Genomic DNA, 11,341 nt, shown 5'->3' on the forward strand with positions numbered 1-11,341 from the left:
AGTTACACAAATGCCAGAACTGGGTGCCACTGCGTGGTGCCTAGGACTCCAAATTTGCCATCAAGATGTAGGACAAGATACTGTGATAGCCTGGGCTTCCGAGGCCCACAGCTCTTCAATATCCTCCCGAAGAACCTGAGAGACCTGCATGGGGTGGATGCAGATGTCTTTAAAATGGAACTGGATCTCTTCCTGTCAGGTGTCCCAGATGAACCAACTTCACGGCAGGAGGTGCAGATGAGGGCAGCTGCATCGAACTCTCTCATGCACCAAATGGCAGTTGCTAAAAAGCTTTCGTGAAGTAAAACCAAGTAGCAACACCAAATGGTGGTGCCCCAACATGGCCACAGCTCATGAGCTGAAACTAGAATCAATCAATCAATCAATCATAAGTTCCATTGTCTAAAGTCGTAAGACACACGCTGTTTTAAATTTTATTTTTGTTTTTTGTATTTATATTCGTATGGCATCGTCCGCCTTTCTGTCCCTGTTTCATATACATTCGATCCTCTTTCCAGGAAATCTAATGCTCGCAGCTTAGTTTTTCCTAGGGGCTAGCCAGATCTGAGCGAATCTCAGGATTAATTAGCCGAAATTTGCTAGGACGATCCAGTTCCTGACTGAAGATTAGAGGCTTCGAATGACCCGTCCGTTTTTTGTGTCGTCTCTTTGTGTTTTTTACGTTCTTGTCCAATTTTTATACATATAAATACATAGATACACATATATACATATATAAATATATACATATATAAACATATCTACATATATATACATATATATACATAAACATATATACATATATATACATAAACATATATACATATATATACATAAACATATATAAATATATACATATATATATACATATAAACATATATACATATAAACATATATATATACATATATATATATACATATATATATATACATACATATATATATATACATACATATATATATATATACATACATATAAATATATACATATATATATATAGACATACATATATATATAATATATAAATATACATATATATATATAGACATACATATATATACATATATAAATATACATATATATATATAGACATACATATATATACATATATAAATATACATATATATATTATATATATATATATATATATATATATACATATATATACATATTATATATATATATATATTATATACATATATAAATATACATATATAAATATACATATATATACATATATAAATACATATATATATAATATATAAATATAACATATATATATAATATATATATATAACATATATATACATATATAAATATATATATACATATATATACATATATAAATATACATATATATATATATACATATAAATATACATATATATATATATATATACATATATATACATATATAAATATACATATATATATATATATATACATATATATACATATATAAATATACATATATATATATATATATATGTACACATATATATATATATATATACATATAAATAGATGAGTGTATTTTTACCTTGTTAGCAATTAACACGGAAAAATAAATAAATAGTTACCAGGGCAGCAAAAATCTCACAAGATGTTGTAACTCCTTGTTTATAAAGGTTGAAACTTCGTGTTTACGTTGAATATTTTGAATAATATGAATAAAAAATGGAGTTAACGCAGGTTTAAACAAGTATTAAACCTGCGTTAACTCCATTTTTTATTCATGTATATACATATATATACATATATATATACATACATATATATACATATATACATATATACATATATATATATATACATATATACATACATATATATATATACATATATAATAGAAATATTAAAATTACTAAGTCTCTATAAAAGAGATTACGGCAGCGTTTACTGGAAATTAATTGTTATCGCCATATTAATATGGCATTCTTATAGATATAAGAATAATCGCTGCCGCTGGTCAGCTCCATGAGGCCACCGCCTTAAGATAGCCATTTATACACGATCTGTATCCGTTATAACGACCGAGAGGCCTTTTATCACCAGCAGGGGTAAGAGCTCCCTGAACTTAGTCGAGGCTATTCTTATTCTAGCAGTTACACTTTCAGCTCACCCACCCCCACTACTGACTTGGTCACCTAGGTAACAGAAGCTATCAACTATTTCTAGTTTTTTCCCCTGGAAAGTGACAGAAGTTGTTTTCTGCAGATTTTCAGAGTTTATTGCTCCTGAGCATCTGCCACATACAAAAACTATCTTCCTAGTTAGCCTTCCTTTGACATTGCTGCACCTCTTATGTGTCCATAGCTTACACTGGGTACATCTTATAGAGTTTCTACCTACGCCTTTTGTACAGATCGAGCAGGGCCATCTACCTGAAGGCACTTGTGGTTTGTCTACCTTCCTACTTATTAGTACTTTGGTTTTAGTAAGGTTGACTCTAAGGCCCCTCGATTCTAATCTCTCCTTCCACAACTGGAACTTCTCCAGTTCTGATAGTGACTCAGCAATTAGAGCAAGGTCGTCAGCATAGAGGAGCTCCCAGGGGCAACTTGTCTTGAATTCCTCCGTAATTGCCTGGAGGACTATGATAAATAGGAGGGGGCTGCAGACTGAACCCTGGTGGACCCCAACCTCTACCTTGAATACTTCTTTGTACACGTTGCCAACCCTAACCTTACTTACAGCATCCCTTACATGGCTTGCACAGCTCTCACCAGCCATTCATCTATCCCTAGTTTCCTCATTGACCACCAGATAAGGGATCGGGGGACCCTGTCAAAGGCTTTCTCCATGTCAACGAAAGCCAGGTACAGGGGCTTATCTTTGGCTAGGTATTTCTCCTGCAGCTGTCTCACCAGAAATATGGTATCAGTGGTGCTTTTCCCTGGCACGAAACCAAACTGCATCTCGTCCAAGTTGACTCTCTCCCTAATCAGTTGGGCTATGACCCTCTCCATAACCTTCATTACCTGATCCAACAGCTTGATACCTCTGTAATTATTTCCTTTACCTTTGTAGCAGTTGACTATTATGCTGCTACACCAGTCATTGGGTATGACTCCTTCGTGTATCACCTGGTTAACTATACGGGTGACTAGGTTATAGCCGACACTGCCAGATATTTTGAGCATCTCTGCAGTAATTCCCTGTCTTCATGCTTCTAATTGCCTTAACTACCAAAGAACTGTCAACTCGGATAGCTGGTCCCTCTGTTGGGTTGACATTCGGCAGACTCTCTTTTGCATATATATAGATATACATATATATATATGCACATATATAGACATACATATATATATGCATATATATAGACAAACATATATATATGCATATATATAGACAAACATATATATATGCATATATATAGACAAACATATATATATGCATATATATAGACAAACATATATATATACATATATATAGACATACATATATATATGCATATACATATATATGTATATAGACATACATATATATATGTATATATATAGACATACATATATATATATATATGTATATATATATAGACATACATATATATATATGTATATATATAGACATACATATATATATATATGTATATATATAGACATACATATATATATATATATAGCATGGAGAGATGCTTAAAGTAAGAGTTTGGCATTGTTCTGTAACAAGAAGATGAGAAGTGTAAGATATTCTTGGTTGCCAAATAGAGGGTTAGGGCAAATGAAAATGTTGTTGGGAAAAAATGTGAATTGAATGGTAGTGTGATACATAAAGCATACTAGGCAGAAGGAAGAGATGCTTCAGAGACAGTCATCTATGGTGGCAGCCACCTGATGGAGTGAGTAATGAAAGTAACAGAATAAACTTAGATGAGCTGTCAGCTGAGAAATATAACAAAAAAAAAAAAGGAAAAATGCCACATGGTTTACTCAATGTAAATGATAGATGCATTGGAATGAATGAGAACAAAAAGCTGAATATTACTCCCTGTTTTAAAAACATGTGGTGCAATAGAATTTTCTCCTCTCTTTTTTATTTTAGAATATGAAGGTGATCTAAGTAGGAGTAGAGGTGCATATTGTGAAAGTATAATGGTGGGAGTAAGGACAGGGTAGAGAAAGTCTAGAGAGGTGTTACTCCGACTGGCAACAAATTCTTCTTCTAAGTGAAACAAAGAACAGTACAATGCTTGCTCACAAAGTGCAACATTGCGAAGTAGCAAAACATGAGTATTAAAGTCTTCTGTCCAAAAACACAATGAAAAACCTTGAGAGTGTTCGAACTCACAACCTACAGGTAGTCAGTTCAACACTTTACCCACTCAGGGAAGTCACATCTATTTGCAACAGGCAGGAAGATAAGCTTGCGACAGAGTTGTCTCCCATGGACTAAACCACGGAAAACGAGTCCAATAGTAAATAATCTTGGTTGTATGACACACAGACACTCTTAAAAGATTCCCTTTTATCTTCAGAATATGGAAAATCAACCATTCCAACCATTTTCAAATCTGGGTCAAATTTTACTAAAATTGTTTCATGTTTGCTGTCAATTGAAAATCAATTTTTGATAAAAAAAACCAAAGACTTTAGTCAGTTTAGAATGTTATTTGTCCACTTACAATCAATTTGAAGCAAAAGTTTAATTCATATGTCCTTGTTTATACTTGCATCAGACATGTTCAGAAGAGTTCCACATTTAAAGACCAAAAATAACATTACCACTACCACAGGGTCAGACGATGAATGTGGAAACTCTCAACGCCCACCAAAGGTGCTGGGAGTTGACCAACAGAGAAAAGTGTGGGGGTTTGAGAGTAAGAAGACAGGTTTTTAAAAATAAAGAGCTTCCAATAACATTGTTAGAAACATCTTCACACAATAGAAATACCTCTGCCAACAGATTCTGAGGAAGGTGGCACAGAGGAAGCAAGCATCTTTTAACCAGAGGTTTTTAAGAGGTCAACATACAACTTTCCATTTTTCTGAAGGAAGTTTCTCTGGTTAAGAACCCCAGTCTTTCACAAGTAATATACTGTTCGGCCCGCCCCGCTATATCTGGCTGATTTAGATCCAAAGTGATGTGGAACCCCTGAAATGAGTGATATTAGGTATTATAACAACCAACAGCAAAATAGAAATGAGTGTCAGGCGCATGAATCCCAAATCTACCACTCACAGGCTAATAACCTGACTCCCTGCACAGTAGAAGGTCCATCAACCCTGTCAAATTAGAAATTTTTTTTTTGCTACTATTTAGTAATGATATAATTAAATATAATGAGTTTATAGTATACAGTGCTCAAGGAACGGACAGAAGCCAACATCTGAGTCAAAGAAGACATCAATGAAAGCTAGAAGGAGACATGCACAGTAGACAGAATAAAACACAGAAAAGCTAACATTGAAAGAGTTGTAAGGAATAAGGGTGCAGAAGCACTTCAAGGGTTGTATTGGTGAATTTCAAGAAGCTTGGAATTTTTGAAGGATGCAGCGTTCGAATAGATGGGTGGGTGGGTGGGTAGTTTATCACATTCTTCAATAATACTGAATGTAAAAAAAAAAGTGTATTCAAAAGTCTTATAAGCATGTCTGAGTGTGATAGAGATATCGAATTCAAAATGTAGGCAAAAGTTGTTGGGAAAATGGTAGATAATTTTGTGGTGTTCTACCAATTCTGTCACTAGACATTGAAACATTACTGTGTCGAGGCCCAGAGAAGCATTCAAGACATGGGAAGTGACTGACCAAAGGGTATTACTCTCTGCACAAGAATATTTTACTGTCACTTAGCACTAGCAGAAGAGGTGATTCCCGCATTGTGTAAAAGAGCAAAATGTCTCATCTCAGGTCTCAAATTATGAATCCACCATTGAGATTTTGAAGTAAAAGATATTATGTGAAAGTAAAAACTGGATGCCTGTCATCTTTGAAGATGGAATGGCAAGTGGTCCGTAGTGAAATTGGTCACAACAAACTTATAGATGGGGGGTGGAGTCAGAAAGTGAACTTTGTCCCCCACCCCCACTGCTCTTTCTGTGCTAATATTAAAATCTCATCCTTGAAATAGAAGCTAAATCTCCCTTAAGTCACACCATTGCCATCATAACAAAAAAAAAAAAAAAGAAAAACAAAAGCCCCAGATGTACTATGCCATAAAATAAAATGGGACACCATGGCTGGGACATCTTTGAACATTGTTTAGTCGGGGAGCTGACCTGGGGGGGGAGGGGGTTCAGCGTCCCCCAAACCCTACAGAATCAACCTTGTCTTGAGAATGAAAGATGATGAAACGGGAATGAAGCTACAAGTAAACAACTTACCAATATTGTGAACTTCTCTGTCTGTAATTCTTCTTGCAGGAATTTGTCGTTAATGTCGAGATAGAGCAAGTCTTCACCTTCTCTAGTTAACTACAGGAAACGGGTTCAAATGAGAGAGAGAGAGAGAGAGAGAAATGAAACATTGAACACTACAGCAAATACCTGCATGCATTCCATAGACACAGCATTGTGTGTGTGAGTGTATGTGCATATCATCATCATCATCAAAGTATCCACTTCTCCATGCTTGCAAGGATCAGACACCAATTACTGAAGCAGATTTTGTGTGTGTGTGTGTGTATGAGAGGGACTCCATCTGTTATGATGATGAGTGTCCCAACTGATCCGGTAAACAGAACCGCATGCACATGAAATTACCATGCAAGTGGCTGAGTACTCCACAGACATGCATAACCTTAATATAGTTCTCAGGGAGATTCAGCATAAGACAGAATGCAACAAGGCTGGCCCCTTTGAAATGCAAGTGCAACCCATTTTTGCCAGCTGAGTGGACTGGTGTAATGTGAAATAAAGTGTCTTGCTCAAGGACACAATGTGTCACCAGGAACTGAACTCATGACCTTGCGCTCATCTAACCACTAAACCACACACACACAAATGTAGATATAGATATAGATATATCATTATAATTAAGGGTATGGAGAAACAGTGCCTACATGCTAGAAATAGATGTCAAATGACTCTAAAAACCACTTCAAATTACAATCCATTAGCACAATATGGACCAAATGAACAAAAGAGATTTAGTAAGAATATTTTTTCAAGGTTAATTCTAGGTTGTCCGATTTCTGGTTTAGTAATACAATTACTAATGGAGGGTCATTTAGAGTCATTTGATGTCTATCTCCAGGGGCTGTTTCTTTGTACCCTTAATTATATCTATATCTATATATTAATTTTTACCTGTATGGTTTTTATCACATGCTGATAAGATTATTGTTTTTATCCTTAATTATGTACGTGTATATATATATAAAATAAACATACACACAGAGGAAGAGCTATGAATTAAAGAACCAGACGAAGAAAGTTCAGAGAGCTTTTATCCATGTTGGCAAGAAAAGGCCCTGCTCTCAGGGTGAAAAGCAGATTGTATGATGCTTGTGCACAAACTGCAATGCTACATGGTGGTGAAACATGGGTTGTAAATGCAAAAGACATGTGATGGTAAGACATTGAAGCTAGCAGGCTCCAGTTGATGTGCCATGTCAGTGTGTGTGTGTGTACAGCAAAATGAAAATGTGTTAAGAGGAAAATTGGGTATAAGAGGTATCAGATGTAGTTTGTGCAAGAGGGGGAAATATACTGGTATGGGCATGTGATGTGATGAGGAGAGCTGCATACAGAAGTGCTGACCTCTGAATGTGGAAGGGACCAGTAGAAGAGAGAGGTCCCGGAAAATAAACTGGTGAAGAATGATGTCTGGATGTTGAGTCTCATGGAGGAGATGACAAAGGACTGAAATGATTGGCGATATGTGATACTTGAGAAAACCCATCCCCGCTAAATAAAAATTAGATCCTAAAGGCACGTCACCTAAGTCTATGCCCCTGCACCTGAAGAACCCCCTACCTACAACCCATCTCCTCAACACCCTCCCCTCCATCCCTCTCATAACTCACTCAGCTGCTGTAATTATGAGATGGGATTGCATATACTTCATTCCCCTACCACTTACCCTCCCAGGAACCACTTCCTGTTCCTCATACATCCTCAGTATCATCCCTCACCTCCCCTTCTATTATTACAACCCCTCATTTTCCCTCAGCAGCAGCCCCCACCCCCATTACCTCTGTTTATCTCCCATCATTTCCACCTTCATGTACCTCCAACTTCACCCCTAGCACTGTGCATCTCTTTCACAAACACCTACCCCCACCCATTTCACACCAATGCTGCCCCCTCTTACCTCTTCCCTAATCCACTCCTACTTCAACAGATATTCATGATTGACCAAACCCTCACTCATGTCCGCCCCCTCACTGCATCCCCCCTCTATCCACCTGCCATTCCCTTATATTCATGTTCCTGTAATTCGAGGGCATGCCCTGATACACCTTCAGCAGCATCCTCTTTCTCTTCCAACTGGGCGTGGCCATGTTTGTCCCCCAAAGTAAGACACCTACACCTGTCCCCCAATCATTCTTCGCCTCTCTTCACCCGGAATAAGGTCACCTCTTGTAAAATGGACCAAGCACATTACACACGGCGTGACACTGATTCTACCTGAGAAATACATAAAGGGGAGGTTACCTACACTTCTGTGGAATACTCAGTCATTTCCATACTAATTCGGTTCTCACACAAGTATTCATTTGTAAAAACTTAGAGATCCATTCACTTTTAGATGTGCCAAATCCTATTATAATCCATAGGTGCAGGCATGGCTGTGTAGTAAGCAGTTTGCTTCCCAACCACATGGTTCTGGGTTCAGTCCCATGATGTTTTCTACTATAGCCCCCAAGTCGACCAAGGCCGTGTGTGTATGCGCGTGTGTTACTGTTTCCTTACTTTAAATTCACATGATAGTTGTAAGTGGGTGTCGCTGTCATTTAAGCAGTATTCTTCGTTTCCAATGTTTAGTGAAAACATCAGGTCACAGGGGAATGCTACCTCACCGGGAAATAAGTGAGGGTTGGTGACAGGAAGAGCATCCAGCTGCAGAAAAAAAATCTACTTCAACATAATTCTATCTACTCCAAGCAAACACAATTATGATGATGATAACATGTAGCTATGCTTGGGTGACATCACCTGACCAAATTCTTTGTGCACCAAAGACCTTTTTCTTGCAATATGGCAGCAGTTTGACACAAGGCACTGTTTAAAATTGTGATTTGTCATTACTTTCAGTTCTTTGATAAGTACAAGGATCAGTCCAGGAAGGTTTGACTGTAAATGAAACATCAGCAGTGTGTGTGTGTGTGTGTGTGTGAGTATACACACCTTCACCACACAATGTTTCTAATACAATAAGCATGTTGAAGATTTTTGTCAGCTTTGTTTGGTGTTTTTCTTTTATAAAAAGCAACACACACACAAATTTTATTAACCACAAAGCCACAGTGACTCAAACACTTTAAATTCATGTGAATGTGCTCATGAAATGATCTGAGAAGTGCATTGGCATAAAACACTCAACCGAGTGGGGTTCACAACTAATAAGTGTGTGTGTGTACTGACTTCTATTTTGTATGTAAAACCAAACATACAATCACAAACCATAAGAAAACCATATTTATATGAAAACCCATTCACATTATATGCTGTAACACCGCAACAATAAGGAAACCAGTGTGTAAGGTGGTGATTGCATATGTGAGTGTGTGTGTGCATTGATATATCAGTTCTCAGTCAAACTGTCCAACCTACGCCAGCATGGAAAGCAAATGTTAAATGACAACGATGATGATGATATCTATATATATATATATACATATACATACACACAGGAAATATCCATTTTTAAGAGGCATCATCCTTGATAGACACCAATGTCGTAGACATATGACTAATATTACAGCCATGAAGATTCTTTCTGTTCCCAGGATTAACACAGAATTAGATTATGCACACACACACACACACACACACACACACACACACACACACCTCAACATCACCACCTGGGGATAATCCTGGGATAAAATAAACAGGTGACTAATATTGGCAAAATTCCTTTACAACAGAGTTTGGAAATTGAGTGTGTGTGAACCCTGGTTTCAATACCATATAATAGTTGTAAATGACTTGTCCTTATCATACAAGCAATGTTCTTTGTTTACTGTCTTCTATAAAAATCTTGTCTGGCCCAAGGAGATATTTTGGTAGTAGAAGAAATGAAGAACAGAAAATGTTTTTACACCTAACAACAATTATCAGAATTTTCTGGTGGGGATAATTAATTAACAGGCTGGCCAAGTGTCAGGTGACATGTTCAAATGCATTCAATTCATGTTGGAACATGGCTGGTGATAGGACGACTGGCCAACAATGAAAACCATGCAAAGGATGCTACTAAAACCATACCAGCAGGGAAAAAACTGATGTAAGAATCATGATGATGATGATGATGGTAGTTATGTTGAGAATGATGGTGATGACGATGATGATGATGATGGAGATAGCAATGGCAATTGATTTATTTACCTGCAAGGAATAAGAACTCCAGATACCCCAGCTAATAATCATAAAGGACCTAGGTAGAAGATGGGAACTTGGGGTTTAGCCAATTAAATCAACCCCAACACTTCACTATTTTCTTTTCTACTCTAGGCACAAGGCCCGAAATTTTGGGGGAGAGGGCCAATCGATTAGATCGACCCCAGTATGCAATTGGTACTTAATTTATCAACCCCGAAAATATGAAAGGCAAAATCGGCCTCAGCAGAATTTGAATTCAGAACATAAAGACAGACGAAATACCACTAAGCATTTTGCCCGGCATGCTAACATTTCTGCCAGCTCGCTGCCTTACACTTCACCATTTTCTTGTATCAACCCTGCAAGGATGACTTCTTACTCAGAACGTAAAGAGCAGCAGTAATACTGCAAGATACGTTTACCAACATTCTAATGATTAGACAAGTCTACTCGGTTGAGCTTCCACAGAATTTTGACTTATTTGTTGTATACTGTCACTCTTAATTATCTCCCATAGTTTTTTATCATCAAAAACCATTTCTGCTGATGTTCTGAATGCATTCCTGACAAGAGGCATCAACTTGGTCGGCATTAAAGATTCTGACCAACGTAAAAGCCAGGATTATTTTAGTTGCTGAACAGATTATATACACCATTACCATTCTCTCTCTCTGATTTATTTTCTTGCTTTCGCCCACACAATGAAATTTGATAGATTACACTGTACAGAGGAGACCACTTGCATTTGTAATCAGCCTCACCACTCACTCTCTCTCACACACACACACACACACACATATATATATATATATATATACGTGCATGCATACGTACATGTATGTATAAATATG

General features: G+C 36.8%; 1 protein-coding gene across 6 annotated transcripts in view; it reads right to left on the reverse strand.

The window, feature by feature from the left end:
• LOC115220389 (tyrosine-protein phosphatase non-receptor type 9) overlaps positions 1-11,341 on the reverse strand; it is a 94,290-nt gene that overhangs the window by 17,577 nt on the left and 65,372 nt on the right. For all 6 annotated transcript variants that reach the window (XM_029790509.2, XM_029790510.2, XM_036509958.1 and 3 more), the window contains one exon: positions 6,327-6,416. In XM_029790509.2, the coding sequence (XP_029646369.1) occupies positions 6,327-6,416 (90 nt within the window). The remainder of the gene's footprint in view (positions 1-6,326; positions 6,417-11,341) is intronic.

Source organism: Octopus sinensis, linkage group LG16 (genome assembly GCF_006345805.1).
Source record: "Octopus sinensis linkage group LG16, ASM634580v1, whole genome shotgun sequence".
Classification (NCBI taxonomy): Eukaryota; Metazoa; Mollusca; class Cephalopoda; order Octopoda; family Octopodidae; genus Octopus; species Octopus sinensis.